Source organism: Sinohyriopsis cumingii, chromosome 4 (assembly GCF_028554795.1).
Source record: "Sinohyriopsis cumingii isolate HCF-2022 chromosome 4, ASM2855479v2, whole genome shotgun sequence".
NCBI lineage: Eukaryota > Metazoa > Mollusca > Bivalvia > Unionida > Unionidae > Sinohyriopsis > Sinohyriopsis cumingii.
The window spans coordinates 16639635-16664731 of NC_142964.1; the positions used below are offsets into that span (position 1 = coordinate 16639635).

At 36.0% G+C, this 25097-nt stretch overlaps 1 protein-coding gene across 2 annotated transcripts in view; it reads right to left on the minus strand.

The window, feature by feature from the left end:
* The window catches only part of LOC149800684 (high affinity cAMP-specific and IBMX-insensitive 3',5'-cyclic phosphodiesterase 8B-like), a 339962-nt gene extending 317247 nt beyond the window's left edge, over positions 1–22715 (minus strand). For both annotated transcript variants that reach the window (XM_089954717.1, XM_089954716.1), the window contains exon 1: positions 21053–22715. In XM_089954717.1, coding sequence (XP_089810843.1) covers positions 21053–21304 — 252 coding nt within the window. In that variant the 5' untranslated portion in view covers positions 21305–22715. The remainder of the gene's footprint in view (positions 1–21052) is intronic.
* Positions 22716–25097: the final 2382 nt, after the last annotated feature.

Below are 25097 nucleotides of genomic sequence, written 5' to 3' on the forward strand. Positions count from 1 at the left end.
GTGTAAATAATGACGTTGCACAGGTATATGGATGAATGAAGATCCAAATAAATTGAGCAAGCGCCATTTAAAGGTAGTCTAATCAAATTCAGAAAGAAAAAATGACACCCATTACTGAAATAGTCGATACAGAAGGCATACATAACCTATATGAGTTTTACTATAGAGCTATGTCTATCCTTAATTATGGTGTGTGATGTGCACATGATGTCATTTGGTAAGCATGGCAAATGTATATGCAATGGTGGCTACTGCAGCATTTCCATGGCGCTTTTCTGATCATTGACGAAAAAACCCTACCTTGTTAAGATTATTTTCACTATATTATTCTCACACTATCTCGTTTGTTTGTATCCCCGTGGCGATTTTAAAAACAGAAGGCCTCAAGGATATAAAAATACGCAAAACTTTATCATTTCACTCACTGACTTATAATTTCTAACCGGATTTCGCCAACGGGTCCCTAACACCGTCGACTTATTGGCATTCCATTGCAAACGGAGGCTCCCGTTGTAAACAAGCAGACAAATTGATAGCAGTTCATTTCTGGTTTCCAGAATAGTCACTTTCAGTAGAATTACGTCGTCTGCATCCAATATTTCCAGTATCTAGTTTTAATATTCATAAACAAATGAAACAAATAAATAGGATGAACTATTATATAAATCTGTTCATAGAAATGCAACTCCAAACTTTAAAAAATTATTGAACAGCATCACATTTGTTGCTTAAAAACAGAGACGACTTGCCCATGCAAATATGGCGACTGTGTTGCTAAATAAACTCCCGTTTGATTCGAAACTTGCTGACAGTTTGGGACCACCTGTTTTGATAAGCTGGTTAGAACTTATAAATCGAGGAGTTAAAAAACTATGTGTTGTGCTTTTTTTATAACCTAAGTGTCATCTATTTTTAAAATCGGTAGTGGGATACAAACATTCGATTTATGAGTATACTTTAGCACTGGATAGTTCCTGCATAGCGCGTTCATTAAAATATCTACCAACCAGCCATAACATGTAGGGAATCTATCGCTTAATATCACTGTCATGACCTACATGTAAGATGCGTTGTAATATACGGGGGCTTGAGAAAGTATTTCTAATGTGCCCTAAACGTGAAAAATGTTGCAACCATCAGACTTTCTATTTATAAAAAGTCATATATACTATTCTTAGTTATAGCATCCGACTTCAAAGGTGGCTCTGAATTTTTTGTTTTCATATATGTAATGGCGTTCTCTGTTTTATAGCTTGAAAGCATCTGTCACAAGTCTAAGAAAAGGAAACTGCAAAAAAATATACAAAAACTTGGTAGAAAGCACTGGAACACCCAAAAGGAGTGCATTGATTGATTTTCATCATTTTTCTTCCCAAATACAATTGTCGCTAAAATAAATAACTTCGCCAAAATAGTAGTTTCTGAAAATTGTTAAGTGTGAGAAACGAATCGGAAAGGTCTGTTGCTCTGTCTGACGACGAATAATGGAGTGTTGTATAAACAGTCCTGACACAGTTCAGCCATCAAGTACATCACCAGACACTTCAGTGGCAAATATAGAAAGAATAACTCAGCGCGCACTTCAGTTGTTGTCAATAAAAAATTACCTTGGATAAGACTATGACTGGAACATTTATCGCTGACTACAAATAACCCATTTCAAACTTTCTACCCATAATACCTTCCGTTTATATATCCTAGTTCCATAATTATCCACTGTGTCCGCAAACACAAAATAAGGTCGTCTCAGTTCGTCTGTTCACAATAAAAACTTAAGTCCTTTAATCAAATCAATTATACGTTACTAAAGTCTTGAAACAAAAAAGGTAATTAAAACGTAAATAAGTCTGTATATTAACCAATGTGCATATATAAAGGCCTTTTCTACCGTTCCTTACAATATCTATATGAGTATTTGTAGCATGTATTTTCATATATTTCAATCAATATCTCTCTCTCTTAAACACACACATACACAGGCTCATTTGGATAATTGGTTTTCTGGAGGGCAAGGGCTGTACCTACGCTGGCGAACTTGTTGCCCAACCCCTTTCTTCATCAATATGGGCATGATATGTCATTATTTTCTATTTGTCGCCTTTCCTTCGATTATTGTTTGGTCTTTCTTCATAGTTTAAATGATTTACTCATCTTCCCATCTTTGCTAACATTAAGGCAAGGTTTCAAATGACTTAGATGGAACTACATAACATTCACACACCTATTTTTTATTTATGTTTTAATTTCTTTGTACATTTGTTTCTTGAGCTCATCAGTTATTAGCCAAAATAAAATGCTTTTTTTCGAAAAAGGGGCAGTTTTTAATTTTCAAGCAGTCGAACATATTTTTAATACAATCAGACCTCTTTGTATATGTTGACATTAAGGAATTTGCAGATATCAAGGTCTCTCTCCCCCGTTCCCTAAAGACTACGCGAACAGTAAGACCTTCATGAACTGTCAATCCTTTCTGTAACCTTCATGATAGAGACCGACCATTCATTTCTGTTATTTATTTATTTGTATTTTTTGGGGGGAGGGGGGAGGGGCGGGTAATTTTTCGTTAAACCAGGAAACGTTTTCTTTCAGCTCAAGAATTGTTATTGAAAAAAATATATATAATGGATATAATAGGTTCTTTTCATATAAATCGGAGCAAGAATGTTTTGTTTAAAGCTATTTGAGGGCCAAAATCCCAGACCACAGTAGGAAATCTGAACAACAAGTAAATGCAATTACTACCAGGATAAATTTAATTGTTTTCTTTACAGGCTTCCCATAAATGAATTGTTGGTATTATAATAACGGTACGTATGTGTGCTACCAATATTTATGATGTCTTGGTTTGTAACCATGCCAGAATTTCCAGTGATAAAACAATTTCCTTTCAATAAACCGGTTGGAAGATTCAAAATGCTCTTCAACTAGACAAGAAAGTACGCTGTAAATGACATTGAAAGGCTTCAAATATCACTGCCAATACGACTGTCTACCAGGCTGTAAATGACATTGAAAGGCTTCAAATATCACTGCCAATACGACTGTCTACCAGGCTGTAAATGACATTGAAAGGCTTCAAATATCACTGCCAATACGACAGTCTACCAAAATGATAGACTTTAATGTGGGCCATACTTGTGATAAAATACCAATATGTTTACTTCTTATCCGACTAGAAGTTGCTGAGACTTAACGTATTCCTACGCAAGCACAGCTGCATCAGTTAGCAAGGTTAGCATTTAAAAAGAAGAAAGAAAAAAAACCCAAAGGTTCCGTATAAACCAGTACATTGTTATTGTTTGCGTACTAAAGCAATGGCAGGGGAAGGGAAACACCTTGTTCGTCCTTAGCGTCGTGACGTACCTCACTTAAGATTAAAAATAATATGGCAGACAACTGATGCGGGTATACTGGCAGAAACTGTTGTTTCTTGACTAGAAGTAAATTAGTGCTGTGAATCAAAAGTGTATTGCACGCACGAGATCAATAATTAAAATAGCCATCAAAGAATGGTTCATTCCTCTAACCCACCCCCACGCTGGAAGTTTGATGGATTTCCGACACCTCCCATCCGTCAGTCAAATGTTTCACCTTGCCACTAACAATGCCTCAATGACCACGGCTGCCGCCGGCCTGGAGGGAGTGTTACCTAATAATGACCAAGTTAAAAGCTTATCATGGGTCTTTTCGGAACATCTGGTACCTTCATGTTTATCACTATATTACGTACAAATTGATATAACTTAATATTTATCGTCTAGTTTTCTTGACGTTCCTAATATACATGTATCGTGATATTTAATTCCTTTTTTGATGGAAGTGTCTGGCATAACAACAATTTTGATATGTTACATAAATTGCTATGCCAATTGCTATGTCAACTGCTATGCCAATTGCTATGCCAATGAGAAGAAGCAGCTATCTCAGCTCGAATGATCCATCAATTCCACGTACAGTGACTTATTAAACTATTGCTCGCATACCCAACAAAGAAATGGCAATCCTATCGTGCAATGCAGCCATAAATATGATAAAACTGGGTGCGGAAAATTTTGAGGAGAATGGGCCTCGAAATGACAATTTTAGCCAATCTGATTAAAATCAAATCTCCACCGTCCTAGGATTTTAATCAGATTGCTATTTTAGCTCCAGTGACTGACCCTAGACTTTTGGGTTCGAGAATCAATAGGTAGGTACCGATGAAATCTTATTAAAAGGGGATCCAGGAAACTTGACATATCAAGCGCAAACCCCATATATTAGTGCTGTTGGCGGCAGTGACCCTAATCTTTCACGTTTGTAGGAAAATGTCCCATTCCCTTGTGTTTCCTACCTATGATACTTTCTGAAAATTAAGGCAAGGAAATCCGACTTATCGAACTAACTTTGCCAAAGATGTAGATCAAATAATATTTTCAATTAATACACGCTTGATTTTCGGGCTCAAAATGCCAACCTCTCGTGCAAAAATCATGCAGATTTTCGCCCACCACCACTCACTTTATTTCTTTTTCAGTCAGTTGCAGGGCCATTAGAGTTTTTTGTTTTGTAAGTTGAAATGTTTAAGCATTATGCAATTAATTGAACTAAACATATTTTTGTGTATTTTTCCCTAATGGATGGAAGTACATTTATCGGACAGTTATCGGACAACAGTAATTTGTCTCTAGATAATCTCAGAACAGAAGATTTATTAACTTGTTATGATGTTCGTGTTTTTCTACCCTGGAATACACTAGTTACTTTCTATATTTGAATCCATGGTGATTCGTCAAAAATATTATTTAAAAAAGTGTCAAGCGACTGTGACCCAGTTCAGGGAGGAATTTTAAGTAATGGCGTGATGTGTATCTATGTTCCACGCAAGGTTTAATCTTGCAAGAATAGAATCGTAAGGAAGAAGCGTAAAAAGTAGTGACGGTCCAGTCATGAAATGTGAAATATTCATTCTCTCTCTCTCTCTCTCTCTCTCTCTCTCTCTCTCTCACAGAAATAAAAAAGTATTCGTTGTTTTAACTCACGTTCTGTTATTTTAGCTGTGCTATTTTCTAATGCTAGTTAAAACGTGTGTGTGTGTGTGTGTGTGTGTGTGTGTGTGTGTGTAATGACGCTTCATAAATATGTTTATCTTACTTTCATACAACCGTCACATAGAAAATTTTAAAATAACCAAACAAATTTCCATATATATAGGATTAGTTTCAGTTTGAAAACGCATATCGACCCTTGACCTATAGGTTATTTGCTTCGTAACTTGTAAACGATTCGATAAACTTGAATCAGGTTTCAGTTCGCCCTAGTGTCTGCGATGTTGCAAGAATTTCGGTCAGTAGAATTGGTGTATGTAAAAATGTTAAAATATTCATCCTAGATAAACGGCTACATAGATGGTGTGAAACAGCAGAACACTTATGAAGACATAAAATGAAATAGCCGTGAAGATAATGAAATGACAGCTGATCGGCAAATCAAAATAACCTAGCGTCAGCAATGTGTTGTAAGACAAAATGTTCTGAATGTTTGCAATCAAATCAGGAAGGGTTAAAACCCGTTTCCCAGAAAGATAGCAAAATCAATGCAATAAGTAATCCGTTATGATACTGTCTTATACTCGCGTATAAGTCGAGACAAACTGTAATAAACAACGATCCTTATCTGCCGTCGTATAATGAGTCTGCAGATTATGGTCTATGTTGTTTGTTCTACTGATTATTCCTAACAAACTTCAAAGACCCAGATCTGCGGGCACATTATGCGACGGCATATCTGGATCTGTGCAATTTGCGGTTGTTCCCTTATAAGCGAGTGCATACGGCAGTCATTGTCATGTAATTGGAGCTTGCATAATTTACTGCACACGGGCATTTAGGTTCAGCAGCTACAAAACCAAAACAGGTTACGGTTAAGAAGCTTTAAAACCAAAACAGGTTACGGTTAAGAAGCTATAAAATTAAAATAGGTTAAGGTTCAGAAGCTATAAAACAAAAAACAAAAGGTTAAGGTTAAGAATATATAAAACCAAAACAGGTTAAGATTCAGAAGCTATAATACCAAAACAGGTTAAGGAAAACTAGTATTTCTATATCATATAAAGTCTATTTTTACACAGTCGATGATATTTACCATTCTAGCTTTAAGGGAAAACAAATATTTTAATACTAAAACAAGACTCATTACTTGGCGAAACGAATTTCCAGAAATTCAAGATAAAAGACCTTGCTGCCTTTCAACTGCTGTCTGTTAAAGCCATCTCTCATAATCTTTAGCGATAAATAAAACATTCAAATCAGCTGACATGCTGGACGTATAGGCTGTCAGATTGGCACCATTTTTATTTGAGACAAAGTAAACGTCATTAGAATTCGTTTGGACAAACCATATGTCGTAAAAAGAACCACGTCCATTTAGAGATAGTAGTGACATGAAGATTTTTCATGACAGCCTTCGTGGCAGCCATACTGGCTGTACGCATGGCACCATTTTCTTTTACAAGTAACTAAGTATCATCAAACGTCTTTTGGTGAAAACTTCATGTTGATATAACCATCCACTTGGGAGGATAAGAGCCAAAATTTTCCAAGAAAAACCCAATATTGATATAACCATCCATTTTGGAGGAAAAGAGACAACAATAATTTCAAGGTTGATGGCTGGTCATTTTCGTTTAGAACCAAGTAGACATCATAAAACTCTTGTGATGAAACTCAATGTCAAAATGTCTTTCCTTTTATGAGGAGTAGCAACAGAAAGCTTTTAAATATTGTACGTCAGACTGGCACCATTTTAGGTAGTTACAATAAAATATCATAAGAAGTCTTTTAGTGAAAACAAATTGGTGACATGACCATTCATTCCGGAGAAATAGTGAATACAATACTTCCAAGCTGGCCAATGTATTAGCCATATTAGGCCCCGGATCAACAGTTTTCATTCAGGACCAAGCTGACATCGTAAGAGCTCTTTTGGTTAAAACCCAATGTTAATATTACTTTCCTTTCAAAAGGAGTAGCTACAAGATTTCCAAGATGGACTTCACATTGGCACAATTTTCATTTACTTCGTGATAAGACGTCTTTCAGTGAATGCCTCATGTTGATACTACCATCGATTCAGGAGGAGTAGCGATCACAAGATTTTCAAGATGACTGCAGTGATGGACCAATTGGATATAATAACAAGAAGTCTTTTGGTGAATACATTCTTTTCAGGTGAAGCCTACATAAGAAGATTTTCAAGATGGTTGCATTAAATGCTATATTGGACATCAGATCGGCATAATCTTTATTTTGGACCAACTGGACAACACAATAACCCTTTTAGCGAAAACCGCATCCTGAGATGACCATCCATGCCGGACGTGTAGCCATGACAAGATTTGCAATATTGCCATTGCGGCAACCATACTGGATAACAGATAAGTACCTTTTTCATATAGAACCAACTGGACATCATAAGAAGTCTTTCAGTGAAAATGGCATGCTGATATGACCATCCATGAAGGAGAAGTTAGCGATAACAGTATTTTCAAGATGGCCCATGTAAGTGGCATATTGGTGGTTAGATCTGCACCATTTTCATTCAGAACCAACTACATGTCAAAAGAAGTCTTTACGTGACAATTGTTACCTAAAAACTCACAAAGTTAATATAAAGTCATTCGGACTTTATTTTCGGACTTTATTTTGAGAGTGAATAGGTAAACTTTACATATCGATAAATACCCAACCATGATCATTTAATCCTATAATGAAACAAGAGTGCCGTGAACATGCATTGTACTCACGCCCAATGTTTAATAGACCTCAGCATGTGGATAACTGAACTTCGTGTGCAGCAAATGATACTTCTCTTTCTTACCCCAAGTGCAAACTACCCACAATGTTTGGCAACTGTCAATGGGAGAGAAGTCGAGTTTATTTGCGGAAACTATTTTTCTTCTTTCAGTCACTGTTATCGTTGAGATTTTCACCCCGAAATTGGTAGGGTTCATCTTTTCCCCCAAATGTACATGTAAATCGAGTTACTGTTTGGAAACGACATTTATAACGTACTGACTGACTGATATACAACGTCACAACATTGAACGCTGTGCCTAATTGCAGATCACTTTCCTCATCCTGCCCACCATTTCATCCTTGTTACACAGGCTAAAATTTGTGGATGACATCACACAAATTCTATGCAGTGTCGTCATGGTAATATCGTACTATTCAATCCACTTCCCGTCTTCTTATATGTCTAATTGTTTATATAAAACATAGTCTGGGTAACATAGTACAGCTGCTCAGATAAAATATTTTGCCAGACTTTTTAATGGCTTTTTAAATATAGTTTTAATGATAACAATTTTCCAGCTTTATGAAGCTCGTAAAGTCTTCTTGTAATTGATGTTGTCGTTACTACAAATTAGCCCTCGCTCTTGTTGATGATGTCCCCGATTTGCTACTGGAAGTCTTTTAGAGGTGTAATTAATATTTTGTGTTTCATCACCACTGGCACCAAAAAAGGGGCCAGATTATGAAAAAAACATTCTGGGTCCGTACCCAACTAAGAGAGCGCTCTACACATTCTGAGAAAATCACCGGTGTAAGGTGAAGTTTTCTGCATTTGCAGTATGGAAAGAATGTTGGCATATCTCTATGTTACTTTTATGTAACGTGGCTGAAATTTATTAATATATTGTACTTATGTAAATTATACCTGCTCTAAGCGGACTGCCCCCAGGTGTTCAAAAACTCAGCCTGAAGTAGTCCAGAGTTCACTATTTTTAGCAGTTATTAAAATATTGAAAATGAATTTTGGCAGACAAGACAATGTCAGCTCTTTTTTTTTCCACAATTTACCTCTGAAGTCCAGGAAGTGAAAATGACCAAGCGGAGCTAGCAGTTTTTTGAAAGATCCACATCTAAAGTAAGGCCAAGCTGTAAACTCTGTTACCCAAATTACACTTATCCATCATATACCAAAATAAAGAGAATTGAACGTTCTGTAAACAATATCAAATATATACAATGGTTTATTTAAACAGCCAGTATAACCAGCGAGGAAAACCTGGGAAATTCGTTGAATTAAAAATCTAACAACATGCAAAATACGAAAATGTAGAGCGCCACTTAAGCAGTTGATATCTACAAATTTAGAGGTGCACATATAATGTCATTGTGTGATATGGTCAAAAGCTATGTTTTAATGAACCGGCAATGGATTTGTCACCGGTAACTTTTAATCAGTTGTTGCACATATTTATCCTAGACAAGTGACGTCAGAACTTGCTGTTTGTAAGGACCCATCATGACGTTTTTGCTCAAAGGAATCATAGGTTTATTGGAACGTTGCTCTGAGTTCATCTTGAAGAAACATGGGTATGTAATATGTAGGATAATTAATGACGATCTGACCGCATAATTTACATCCGATTGCTTTTCGAAATACTTGTTGGAAATACTTCGAGGAATAATACCGAATAAAAGGGGACATTATACTCATCATTGTAGGTTATCGCCCTTAGATGGGATAAGTAAATTCGGTGCTGACAATAACATCCTGAGAAACCCGTACGCTGTAAATCTGGTGACAAAATTTCACTTGATGAAAATTGTACGCTTTTATAACTACATCATACGCAGTTTATATAGCATTTCTTCTGCATTCTTTTCTGTTTAATAGCTTTAGCTCTAGTGCAGAATGTGAAGATTTTATCTAATATATAAGAGTCAAAACCAAGGAATTGTTTACATTCAGAGTAGGGGTATTGGGCTGGCGAAGTTACAAAATAGCACGCGGCAGACGTCACGGTATACCGAGGACGTAACAATGACGCGCCATATCCTATGTGTCTGATAATTAGAAGAGATAAATAGAATCCAGTCAATATGCTCGTGTAATAATGGGTAGAGACAAGAAGAAGGCTGGGGTCCAAAAGCCATATGGCAGTAATATATCATAAAAACGTTTGAGCTGACACAAGCGAGTGCTAGTATGTGATGCGCACATGACGTCAGTCGGTAAACGAGATACAGGTAAAGGCGGCAAATGCAGTACTTCCGATCACTGGCAGTTTCGAGTTTAACTGCATAGGGAGCAACATAGCGGCATTTACTTGATCAGAGCAAACTTCTTTTAATTTAGGGGTATCAGGGACATACTTATTTTCCAATAGATTGAACAAGTTTCTTTTTGTGCCTTTTGATTTGATTTCATTTGGCAGGCGCGTAATATGCCGTTCAAAATTATACTGAGTGTCAAACTAAGACATCAAAAACATCGTCCTCTACTGCGTTTGACGGAAATAATAACACTAGACTTTAAGGTACAATAATTACCAAGGAATATATTTTCACCATCATTTGAAACAAAGCAACATTACATCTAGATATACAAATATACAAAAACTAATTGAAAAGAAAATGAATGATGTTCATTCACAGGTAACATGGGGTCGGGGTGGGGGTCCCTAAGGTTAATACCAGATGTAATTTTAACATGTCATAAATTTCTGTATATTTAACTCGTCCATCCTGAATACATAGCCAGTACCGTTAACTTTAACATGTCATTAATTTCTGTATATTTAACTCGTCCGTCCTGAATACATAGCCAGTACCGTTAACTTTAACATGTCATTAATTTCTGTATATTTAACTCGTCCGTCCTGAATAAATAGCCAGTACCGCTACAGCATCAAATATATACTGTACTTGCACAAAAAGCAACGCGCATCTGTTATCAGCTTATTCCACTCGCAACACCTCATGCCTTTCCGTCAATGGAAAAACACATCGAAGCCAATTCAGTTATCATCATGTTGCAACTGCTTGAAGGCCTCACAGTACTCATTCAGCTTACACAGTAAATACGATGATATTAAAAATTCAATAACTTCGCATTTCTGAGTGCTCATGATCAAACCTATAGTTATCAGTAAAGACACTTTTTGATGTACAGCTTTTATGTAGAGAAAACCACATGAACCTCGGCATTTTCTGGATCTACACGTGTTTCAAACATATTTTCAATACGGTACCAAAGAGTCAGGTGCAAATGTCAGTAATGAGTTTTCCAAACTCACATCTGTAAACGGATTGAAATTACATTAATAAAATTTCATCTACTTTTTCAGTGACAGTCAGGATACGATCTCAAAAGATTCATTTTACTACAATCTTACTTTCATTATTAATCAAACCATTGCAACCAAACCCATATATACTATATTGTATGTAACACATTTTTAGACTGGTTCCCATCCTTCCGTATCATTAGTACAATGAGCCATCAAATCCACGATTAAAACACGGCTACCCTCTGATGGAAAGACGCTATATTGCGCACATTAGCTCTTACGAAAGGTTCGAGACATTGCTAAGTTTTGTTACGGGAGAAAATGGGCATACTTCCAGTAATTGTACAAAATTTGAACATATTAATCCACCACATTAGGCTCGACGGGTTTTCCGCTAGCCGCAAAGCTTCAGGTTATATGACTGCAGTTTATTCGAGCCTCTTTTAACAAAAATGTTTAAATTATTTCTGCTTATCAAACTTGAATTATTTGCTCAGAACTTCAGTAGGTGTGATATGCTCCACCAGACTGATTACACATGATGACTATACACTTCAGTGAACTATATGCATGGTTGAAAATTAGGTCACAATAGTAGTACCCAATACTTCCTGACGACGACAAACGCTAACGTTGTATCTGTGATCTCTACTTTGGTGTCAGTAGTGACAAAGTGTTTGCGCCAATATGTTGTGAGACAACTGTGAAAGTTTATTGACAGCCTCAGTATAGTTGCTATGCCTTGCAACACACTGAAACAATTAAGTATGATAATTTGTCCGTGTACTGACGACCTGTGAAATTTACGTTAGTGTGAAAATATTACATAGAAGTATAATTAAATTAAGGCTAATCGGCCTATTATGATCCCCATTTATCATTAAGTCATAAAAAGCCGTAACCAGTCACTGGGGACTATCAAAATTTATCATTAAGTCATAAAAAGCCGTAACCGGTCACTGGGGACTATCAACGTAATAGTCCCCAGTGACCGGTTACGGCTTTTTATGACTTAATGATAAATGGGGATCATAACAGGCCGAGTAGCTTTAATTTAATCATACTTCTGTGTAATATGTTCACACCAACGTAGGCACATAGAACGTCTACGTGTCTAATGGACTCGAAAGTTGGTATAAAATCCATCGAATTTTATTGACGTTATAACTGATTCTAATCTTCAACCTAGCGTAAATGTACAATTTATTGTTTCTCTTTCAATCATTAATTATCACGGCATTCCTCCACGTTTCGTTACTTCATCCCCCAAGCCGCGTCATGAAAAATAACTCTCTTCCCAGGGCCGGATTATCCATAGGGCAAAGTTGGCAACGTGCCCGAGGCCCCCGAGGCTCCGTATATTATCGTCTGATTTCACAGGGAGTGTTGTTAATAGTACTGTAACCATATATATGGACAAGGCAGGATAGATATAGGCCCCTATGTTGACTGGGTCTAGGGCTCCCAAAGGCCTTAAACCGGCCCTGTATCTCCCCCTCCCATTCCGCGCAAATTTTCATTTAAAGAAACTGACAATATTTGGCACCGCATAATGAAAATAATATGTAATACAGTGAAAAGCATTTGACATGTGTTGAATTGGTGCGTGAAATTTATGTATTTCAACTGCCTGGCGTTGAAAAATCTCAATCGTCCGCAAAACCAGATTGGTGGGGTCTACTGAAGTAAAGAATACAAATTTAAATTATGCCGTCCTCCCCCCCACGCCCAACCCAAAAACTCTTAAAAAGAGACACTTCAAAGTTGAAATTCAAAGCAGACAGATAATGTAATCCATAATGTTTTTTAATTCGAGCAGTATGCAGTATACAATGATTTATGATGAGTTTCAGATCTTTATTTGAGAACATATTTGATCCTCAAAATGAATCGTGTGTAAGGGCCGAGATCTAATTAGAAAAACATCTTAGAAAGTCAGTTTGAGCCTTTGCTTGTATTGCTCTTTATTTAAAATGTAACTAAATTTGTTCGCCGTTTCTTTAATTTAACATGTGAGTCAAACATGTAAAGCCCTGTTTCTGATTGGCATGTATATTCGGTTTACTTGCAACTTATCCACCGTCAAGAGTGATAATCTCAGCATATGTCCGAAATAGTTTCTGATTGGCAAGCATATTTGGTTTACTTATCCTCCATCAAGAGTGATAATCTCAGCATGTCCCAAATAGTTTAAGTACATCTCGGAAAATTGCGAAATCTGAGTGCTATAATATTTTCAGGACATAAAGGAAAAGGCCGATTTTGATGCAATCTTGTCCCCCCAAAACAGGTTTTCAAACTCCGAAAATTAAATTGAAGAAGACAAAATATTTGCCTTTATTTTGCGCAAATAAATTAAAATTGTTTGAAAAGCCCCCTCCCCTTATATATTTTTCCACAAAAAGGAAGATTAAAATTAGACATTTTGTGTAACTTGGTGATTGTATATCGTTTACCCAACATTAAAACAGTGTTTACCCTAGATAGCGAGGGAGTTCCTTAATAAAGCTTGTTCCAAAGAATCTTCTAAAGACAATAAGATAATACTGTACTCTATGCAACAAATACACCTTTAAAACTTGTTTTAAATCAAGAAGGCAAAACGCGTAATCAGTTATGCTCACTTGGTAGAATGATTAATATGTATGTTAGAAGTTTCAACATCGAATCCCATATGTTTTATATTTTCCCTTCACAATCATAATCAAGTTGAGTCACTGAACTTTTTTTAAATAGAGAAGCAAATCACTTGTTTTTCCCCTCTATATATGATTAATTTATAATTTTAAAAAATTAAACAGAAAAATATAGTTGCAGCAGCATGTATTGCTTTGCCGTATCATAATCAAATATCTGAAGCTGTATAACAGACTAACGGGTCATCACGTGATCAGATTGCAGATGATATATGCGTCATCTTGGGTGAACACTGAGGCACTGTAGCACTGTGCTTCACCGACGACGTTTTTTTCAATGTCTACGCCTCATTGTTTTTTTTTATACACCCCCACCCCCATAAAAATACAAACAAATCAGCAATGTTTCAAGACTGCATTTGTCACCAAAGTTGCAAAAATTATGAAAATATTTGCAGAAGAAATTACTTCTACCAATAAAAGAAGTTCGACTTCTGATTGGTTTATTATAACAGAAATGATGTCGATGACAACACTATATATAACATAAGTCAAAAGAACAGAATGCAGGGTAGAAACTGGTAGAATTGTGCTACTACCGTCTAGCCGATTTTGCTAGAAAGGGATTTTGACCTTAGTGGTGAAAATAAAGGTTAATTCGCCGGATTGGATTCAGGCCATGGTCATTTAAGAGATATGCGTTGGTACGTTACTGTCTTTTGAATGTATATGTGTAGTTTTTCAGTCTTCTTGCGATTCTGAAGCGATAAAAGACGCGTGAGAAAAAGTCGAACCGAGCGAAGAGTTGTGGTCACGCTTGCACTCCTTGTGTTTATTTATATTACCGATAAGGGGATTTTATATTGTCAGAGATTTCGCCGTACTTTATTGATAAAACTATAATTTGAACGTGCTGATTATTCGCGCTTATTAAACTGACGACATGACTATATATATATATATATATATATATATATATATATATATATATATATATATATATATATATATATATATATATATATATATATATATATATATAATGTCTGCAGTGTACCAGTTTAGAGTGATGTCTAGCACTGGGGCATCATGATGCAGACATGTAGTATGATGTCCCACCCAATCACATCATCCTGACACGAGGCCGACCAGTCCTAACACTAACCTCTTAATGCTGAGCGCCAAGCGAGTCAGCTGTTAGTGTCAGTTTTAAGTCTTTGTATGACTCGGTCAGGGTTCGAACCTGCGACCTCACACATCCGAGGCGGACGCTCTAACTACTAGGCTACCGGAGCAGTGAAATCAGACGAAAGAGCACCAAAATGTAGTGAGATATATATGCTTTCGTTTTATTTTTCTGTAATTGACACTGGCAATATTTTCAGTTATCACAGCTAGTTTGAATAAAAATAGACTGGAGACAAAGATGCAGAAATATTTCGATATCTGCCTGAAAACCTAAAGTTTTAATTATTTTTTAACAACGAACTGCCTTTTTGTGTTCGAATGTATTGCCGTAAGGGTTAAACAGCAAGATTCTGCTCTTGTTTAGAAATTTAAATCGCTTCCAAAATGCAATCTCTTGACAAGGTTTTAATATGACTAAGCACGTGTCATTCGTGTTAGCGCTACATGGTTGCTTGAACGACGAACTGTACAAATTAATTATATTTTAAAGCTTCTATAAGCAAGCGCTTTTTTTCCATAGCAACCAACGCAAATACCTATAGTGACAACTCTTCTTAGACCGCACTGTAGAGTTCGATAGAATTTAATCAGTTCTTTCCTTCTTTAAGTTTTTCACAGGATTAATCTTGAAATGTCTCAGTAATCATTTTAATCAAATGTCCAAAAATGGTTGAATTATTCCTGCATATTGTACAGATTTACCGAAACCGGTTTTAAAAAAATAGGTTGCGTTTTAAATTTGCATTTAACTTAACTTTCATTACTATAATTTGTGCTTTTCACATGCGTAGATCTTCTCGTATGTGGCTTTTATTTAGTTTAAGTTGTCTTTATCTCGTGTCGTTTTGTTTGGCTGTGGTTTCTGCGATCATGTACAAGTTGCTTGTATGTAGAGAATATTAGGTACAAGCTACATGTATGAAGAGAATAATCAATTACAAGTTACATGTGTGTAGAGAATAATCAATTACAAGTTACATGTGTGTAGAGAATAATCAATTACAAGTTACATGTGTGTAGAGAATAATCAATTACAAGTTACATGTATGTAGAGAATAATCAATTACAAGTTACATGTGTGTAGAGAATAATCAATTACAAGTTACATGTGTGTAGAGAATAATTAATTACAAGTTACACATGTGTAGAGAAAATAAGGTAGAACATGCACGTATGAAGACAACTTAAATGCGTTTTGAAAATATCAGATACAACTTATTTGTGTGTAGAGAATATCAGGTACAAGTTACATTTATCTAGAGAATATCAGGTACAAGTTACATGTATGTAGAGAATATCAGGTATAAGATGTATGTGTGTGGAGAATATCAAGTACAAGTTACATGTATATAGAGAATATCAGATACAACTTATTTGTGTGTAGAGAATATCTGGTACAAGTTACATGTATGTTGAGAATATCAGGTACAAGATATATGTGTGTACAGAATATCGGGTACAAGTTACATTTATGTAGAGAATATCAGATACAACTTATTTGTGTGTAGAGAATATCTGGTACAAGTTACATTTATGTAGAGAATATCAGGTACAAGATATATGTGTGTAGAGAATATCGGGTACAAGTTATATTTATGTAGAGAGTATCAGGTACAAGATATATGTGTGTAGAGAATATCGGGTACAAGTTACATTTATGTAGAGAATATCAGGTACAAGTTACATTTATCTAGAGAATATCAGGTACAAGTTACATTTATGTAGAGAATATCCGGTACAAGTTACATTTATGTAGAGAATATCGGGTACAAGATATATGTGTGTAGAGAATATCAGGTACAAGTTACATTTATGTAGAGAATATCGGGTACAAGTTACATTTATGTAGAGAATATCGGGTACAAGATATATGTGTGTAGAGAATATCATGTACAAGATATATGTGTGTAGAGAATATCAAGTACAAGTTTATTTATGTAAAGAAACGTGCCTTCAAAAGGGATGAAGACGTTGCAGCTCAATAATTAAAGCACCGGACTTATTATCTAAGAGTCGCAGGTTCGACACCCGCCAAGAAAAACATCTGTGTTTCCTTGGGAAAGCGATACATAGCTCCCAAATGATCGGCATAACAAAGCCATTACTGTGTTGAAAGTGCAGCTAAAATCCACCCAACCAACGATTAAAATGGAACATTCAAGTACAGTCTGAAGTATTAGCAACCTGCCAGACTGTGGAGCTTAACAAGAAATTGCAAAGTAAATATAAAACTCAGACACGCCATCGACCATACACATATAAATATATTCCTGATCAATATTTGTCAGATATAATACATATATTTATAAATAATGTTATGTTGTATATGTTTAGAATTTATATTTATGCCTGTGTGCATACATATATGAATACATTTACATCTACTTACGTGATACATAAACGCACGTATATACTATGCGAAGTATATAAGTGATATCCCGGAATAAACACTCTTAACTTTACTTCAAATTTAACTATATATATATATATATATATATATATATATATATATATATATATATATATATATATATATATATATATATATATATATATATATATATATATATATATATATATATATTGTTTCACTAGCAACTGTTACATTTAAATGTAACTATATATATTGTTTCACTAGCAACTGTTACATTTAAATGTAACTATGTCTATTGTTTCCTTAGCAACTGTTACATTTAAATGTAACTATGTACATTGTTTCCATGGCAACTGTTATATTTAAATCTAATTATGTCTATTGTTTCCCTATCAATTGTTACATTGAAAGCAAATGAGCTGAATATCTAGCACTTAAATATAATCATCCAAAAGAAACAGGTATCACTTTAATATTTTGGGAATATCATAGTTTTACACATTTTCATCTATCCTTTGGTATCCATGTCAACTCTGTAAACAGCCATTATATTGCTGAAGCATAAAATAATTATACTGAAAATCGGCACATTCAAATGCAGCATACAAATCATCACTACGAAGGCCTTCGAAAATGTGCTTAGCTCACAACCACACTATCTGAAACAATAGTCCATTGAATGAAATGACGTTCTACTGGGCGAAAAGAAATTATAGGAATTAAAGATAAGACCATTCCTTCATTTGTTCGGGCGAGCGTGGAAACCATCTCTGATATTCTTCAGCGATAACAAAATGTTCAAATTAGCTGCTTTGGTGCACATACTGGATGTCAGCATATCACCATTTTCATTTAGCACAAAAGTAGACATTATTAGGCGTTCCGATGAAAACCCAATGCCATAATGACTATCCTTTCAGTGGAAGCAGTGAAAAGACTTTAAGACAGCTGTCGTGGCAGCCATATTGGATGTACGACTCGCGCCATTTTCATTAGGACAAGCTAATTATTTTAAGAAGTCTATCGGTGAAATCCCCATGTTGATATATTCATCCATTTGGTAGAGTACATATAACAATATTTTCAAGATTTGACTTTCCATTCAGGAGTAGCAATAAGAACATTGTCAAGATGGACGTCAGATCTGTAACATTTTCATTTAAGATCACTAGGACATTATAAGAAGTCTTTTAGTGAAAACCTCACGTTGTTATACACATTAATTCAAGAGAACTAGGGATGAAAAATTTCAAGATTTCTGCTGTGGCAGCCAGATTTGTTGCCTGGTTGGCACTATTTTCATTTACAACTAGCTGGATATTGTAAAGTCTTCTGGTGAAAATTCCCATGTCAATATGACTTTCTGTTCAGGAAGAGTTGCGATAAAAGATTTTTTAAGATGACTGACATGACGGCCATATTGGATATCAGATCGGCACAATTTTTTTATTTGGACAAGCTAGACATAAGAAGTCTTTTTAGTGAAACCTCCATTTTAATATAATCACCAAATGTTGTCGAAGTGGCAATGAAATGGTTGTCATGCTGAACGGTACCATTTTCATTTAGAACCAACATGACCTCATCAGAAGTTCTATAGTGAAAGCCGCACGTTTAAGTGGCCATCCATTCAGTAGGGATAGCAATAACAAGATTTTCCGACAAGACGTTGGAGTAGTACCATTTTTACTCAGGACCATCTAGATATTGGTGTGTGTGTGTGTGTGTGTGTGTGTGTGTGTGTGTGTGTGTACAGTTTAATGGCAATCTTCGAAATAGCTTAGAAGGAGTAGCGACAGACAACGTACCATCCCAAAAGTTCTGGTTTATGACCAGTATAGTTAAAAAGAAAACTACTTGTTTTGCTCTAACAGTGGGGTGTGTGTGTGTGTGTGTGTGTGTACGCGCGCGCTTTTCCCCCAACCGACTTTATAAATGAGATTACAGATGGATTTAGGCCTTGTCTAATTAAGATGTACATGAGATATCTAGTGATTTTATGCCTTGTCCGGTTGAGATGTAGACGTGATAACACGTGATTTTAGGCCTTGTCCGGTTGAGATGTAGACGTGATAACACGTGATTTTAGGCCTTGTCCGGTTGAGATGTAGACGTGATAACACGTGATTTTATGCCTTGTCCGGTTGAGATGTAGACGTGATAACACGTGATTTTAGGCCTTGTCCAGTTAAAATGTACACGCTGCGTATAAATACGTTTGGGCAAATAAATGCAAAATTAAGTTTTCAATATTGTTAATTTATACCTTCTTTTCTTGCCTGTTATATTCAAATAATAGTGAACGGACTTTAATAATAAACAAATGGAGTTCAAACGTACGTCAATACTATTTGTATCAATGAGCACTTACTGACTTAGTCTCTATGCCTATTTTGAACCAGACTAATTTCATTCTATTCCTACAAATATAATGTTGATAAGATTATTTTTTACAAAAAAATCTACGTATAGTCCGTGATCTAAATCAATGTGCAAAGTATTTAGTGGGATTTTGACACATCCGCGTTCATTTTAAAATAATGACATTGATGAACAAATCGTTATTAATGACCTCAACATTATGTTGACGTGTGTGTGTGTGTGTGTGTGCGTGCGTGCGTGCGTGTGTGTGTGTGTGTGCGTGTGCGTGTGTGTGTGCTATGTTTTAGTAATTTCATCCATAAAAAGGCGGAACAGGGAAGAAAGAAATGTTTGCATTATGCTGAGCATTTTTTAAATTATCACTAAGAGCTGAACTTACTTGTAATTATCAGTTGAATTGACTCTGAAAATGGAATAATATGCTCAATAAATAAATACAGAAAGAATGAACGAAGAGATGGGGGGGGGGGGATTGTTCAGCATAATATAGACAGACAGAGGAGCAATGATATTTTCACTTTAATGCAAGTGACAGTTTTCAAGCTTTTCTTCAAAATGTTCATGTTTGTATAATCTATTTTCACGTGTAGAGGACGATGAATAAATACTCAAGGATCCATTCTTAAACTTGCTGGTTTAACATGCCTGTAGTAGATCAGGACCTACGGTTTTCGCGTCTTTGCGGATATCGACCCCCAATTATAATAAAGGGAATAAATAACATTAAATATACCCTCAATTTAAAATCCCGAAATTCGCCTTTTACTCGGGTTTTAAAATAAAGACTGGAACTCACTTCGTGCGCGAACAATTTGGAATCAAGCGATTGGCACAGCCAACAACTAGGTCACGCTTGATGGAATATTATCACGAGAATGAACATGGGAGATATATTAGCATATATAAGATTAGTTTTTAGTTATTATTAACTCAGATATAAAAACAGTTGTACTTGATGCCTAGTAAAGACTTCTTTCACTTTGCTACACTTATTTATTACAGTTTAAAATTAGTCGAGGCCGTTATCAATTGTGATCTATGTTGCTCCTTCTGTACACTATGCCGTTTTACCAGCAGTGATTTTTGTTGCCCCTTCTGTACACTATGCCGTTTTACCAGCAATGATTTTTGTTGCCCCTTCTGTTATCGAATGGCAAACAAGTATTTTCTCTGTTAGATTTCATCCCCAGTGAACTCTTAGGAGAGAAAGGTGTTCGATGAGACATTTAGTCAAACTAATTGACAAAATTCTTTTTAAAAAATTCAGATTCTGAAATTTTAAATGTTATCCCATTTCCAGAATAAGCCTGGCATTGCTTGCAAGAATTGCATCTACATCGGTAAAAGAGTGCAAGAAAATGCCGTGGGGTGTGTGCCACAGAGAAGCTATAAATACATTACATAGACTACCTTCAAATTCGCCCGTCTAGTCTGTGTTTCAGTCTCCGTAATCGATATCTGGGCGATGCTTTTCTCTTCTTTAATACGCCTTCCCCTCCCAGGTGAGCTGGTTTGTGACACCTCGCTAGTGTCCGTTCGTCTGTAATGGGCGTGTGTGCAAAAGGAGGTGCTATGTGAAGCATGAGGAGAGTTAGAGTCTTCGGAATCGCGGCAATACACCACACCTGTCTGATTGACATGGATGCTGGGATTGCAGCCCATGCCTTGGCCGAAAACAAATGACGTTTCCAGTGAGACGGAATTAAATTATCCAATTTAGATCGAAGAAACCGTGTGAACTGTTCTGGCGTTCATATCGTTGTCAAAGGCGTAATTGTAAAATGACACACTTAGCTCAGCAAGTTGACCTCACATTGGCAACTCATTAGAAAGGAGAATTATAAATTCTTTAACTCAAATTCCAATAATTTGTCAAGATAATCTAGTTTTCACATATACAGCACGCAAGCGCTGATTCGTAAAATTAAGTACAAAACTTCATTTGCAAAACAACTTAAGCATGCCTTGGCTTTAAGAAAAAACAAAAATCCAAATCTTTTAAGAATTCCAGAAACGGTATAAGCAAATCTGGCTTTTTATATTGATGCCAATGTTTGATTTGTAAAACATTACAAGGCCCTCACTGCAGTGGACCAGTACAACATATTGTCTCCCAAGGACGAAAATCCCTTAAAGTAGATCCACGAATCAGTGTCAATTTATCTGGAATGTATACACAAGCATTGTTGATTTGTTAACTTTCAAAGGATATCTGTGAAGAACAACTTGACCGTTTATTCTTGAACTTCAGTTCCCAGCAGTTTAGATCAAGGCATCGCCCCTTTTCCTATATCATACCAAACAGCAGATATCTGTGGAAAGCCCGTCGGTTCCAGCTTGCTCACAGGTTTAAACAAGAGTTATTAAATAGTATACATGTAAACAGAAAGCTTGGAATTTCATTCAATCTTTTCCCATGGAATGATAAATTTCCACGTAGTCTGGAAAGCTTTGCGATTTAGGCTGCCTAAGGGAAGTCATTTACAGCTCCCCCGATAGTGGTGTGAATACAAACTACATCAACGTAGGTACATATCTCAATTTGCCAAGAAGCGAAGCGAGTATGCAGTCAGTTCACTAGCTCTGGATATTCTGCATTAAATTGAACATGCCCCCAAATAACTTGAGACGCAACATGTAGCTAATGCTTACAGATAGCAAAGCAACTGGGTGCTGGAAACCTCTGCCTCGCCCTTTCAGCTCAGTTCAAGGCATAACTTGCCAATTTATGTTTCTGATTTTAAACAAGTAGAATTATCCAGTAAAGCAAGCAAGTTGTCAAACATCGCCAGATTTCCTTATCACGTCTTTGCGTTGGTTTTCATAGAAACGCTGAGGGGTTGCATCCTTCATTAGTTAAATACAGTAATAACATCAGACTTTCAGGAAAGATGGTAACATGTGACCTGAAGTGATGACGTCAACGAAAGGCAAATTCCTGACAGTCTCAATTGAATTTTAACAGTTAGGGTAAACTTACTACCACTTCATATTGAATCATTGCTCTAGCAACAGCACCGCCGGCTGTGAACTCAGTAACTTGTTTCGCAGTGAAGAAGAAAACACGAAAACTTGACTCTTGTGTTTTCCCGTTTCGCATCTAAATGAAAAAAGACATGGTAAGAGTCTACGTTGACTGGTTACCAATTATTGATCGCAGGCTTAATAATGCGGCGATGGATTGCTGTAAAACTGATAAGCGCAGATCAGCCCTGTCGTAATTCTACCCCATTAAATTTGACAATATAAAACAGCTTCGTCCAAGAGTACTGTCATAAAATTAGACTGAATTCACACATATAATATATAATTTAGCATGTTAACAGTAACTGATTAATGTATATATCAATTTTCAGGCGTATTTACTGACCCTCAGCTGTTATGATTTATTGATTTCAGCAACTTTTATCAAATTTGATACATCGCTTGTCAAGGCACGTTACAGTAAACATCTGTTTAATCAAATGACTGTCGGTTGCATTTGATGACTATTTTAAGAAACAGAAAATATTTTCGGTTGTGTTACACAATCTTCAAGTTTTATTTAGTCTTGTAATTATGGGGATCAGTAATGTAGCTGTGCGGAAAACAGTAACACAGACTTAAACATCTTATGATTGAAAACACAAAGGTAACATTTTGCATGTGCCGTCAAGTACCACTTAAAATATATAAAACAGTGTACAGTACCATTTTGAAATATAATAATTTGTGAAAACATGAAGATAATTCTTTGATTCACATGAAATAGTTGTTGAAAGTTTTTTTTAAAAATACGACAATTTTGGGTATTTAGTTCAAGCTGCTGTTGGATCTTAATGTAAGCTGAAAATGGCACGCATTAATAAATCCTTCTCTTGGGAGAAAGAGAGAGAAACCGATAGATGAAGGAAGAAAAATTAAGTTTGCATGTGTGAGGGCTATTTTTAAGGTCCTGCATAATTTGTAACAACGTTTCTCTAAACCCGTCACTAAATTTAACGCTGATTGACAGACAATACAAAGTTCTATAAGATGATCGGCATCTACACATGCAGCACGCTTGAAACACACACACACACACACACACACACACATATATATATATATATGCATGTGTGTGTGTACGTACGTACGTACGTACGTATGTATGTATGTATGTATGTATGTATGTATGTATGTGTGTGTGTGATTTAACATAATTAAATGACAGTGACCTAAAAATGTCAGAGGAGAACAATTCTGCCACTGTTGTGCAAGAAGTCATCTGTAAAATCAGGTTGCTCCTAAGATAATAGCAGACTGATATTAGGGCCAACATGGATACAAAGTTTACTAATGTGCCTTTCTGTCATATCCTGAAGATTTGATGTGGTTTCGTCCTTTTTAAGATGGTCGCTAATCCATTGAAATTAACTCGTGTTCAAGAAGATCGTTGTCAGTGTTTGGTAAACCGGAATTTGATGCTGTTGAAAATGTTCTTATTCAGTGGAATATATTTCTATTCTGAAAATGCATTAATTCACCTGCTGTTTTTAATACAATAAAGAATCGTTTAAAGCACAGAAAGGCTTGTGTAAGATGGGTGATGTATTCATTGATGGCTAATACAAATAGACTGGTTCAAATCGCTAAACAGCTGCTCGCCAAGCATGAAAAGAGTGACCAGAGACGTTTCATCCAGATGTCACAGGTGATGAAACATAGATTTATTTGTCTGAACCCAATTCAAAAGAAAATGAGATAGTCTGGATAAGAAAAACAGAGACCACATATCAACGTAGTTGGACTGTGCCTGACTCTGCTAATGTCATTTGACATCCAGATATATGTCTGTGCCTGACTCTTGTAGTGTCACAGAACACTGTTACGCCTCCAGTTGTAGAACAATACCAAACCATCCGTCCAGGCACCGGCACCGAAATTATCTATCTAGGGCATAAATCCTTCTGACAGCCTCCATAAAGACGCACATAATCCAGTCTTTGCAACGTACTTTATAAAGCTTTAATTTAGCACCAAACGATTTTTGGCTGAATTGCGTTATGGAAAAGTCTCTGAGAGGCAGACGATTTTTAAAGCCGTAATGCATCTCGAAGTGTAATTTTCAAGTGATAGAGACAACATGCCAAAAGTGAGTACAACATAGCATTTAATGATGGGATCATCAGACTGCACACGTGTGAAGAGGTGCACGGGGAGTACTTTGAGGTGATACACTGACGTACCACAAATAACGAGTTTTGTTGTAGAGCGTACTAATAATCAGAACTTTTTGAATACCCCTCTGTTATCTTTTCTAATTAAATTCCATTTCTTACTGTGATGTTTTATATGTCTTATTAAATACCATTTCACACTGTAACGTTGTATATAACTCCTATTAAATTAAATTTTAACTGTGGATTTCGTATTACAGCACGTGGGCAGTCGCCTGTAAGTTTATAATAAAAAAAGCATACTAAAAGCAATTACA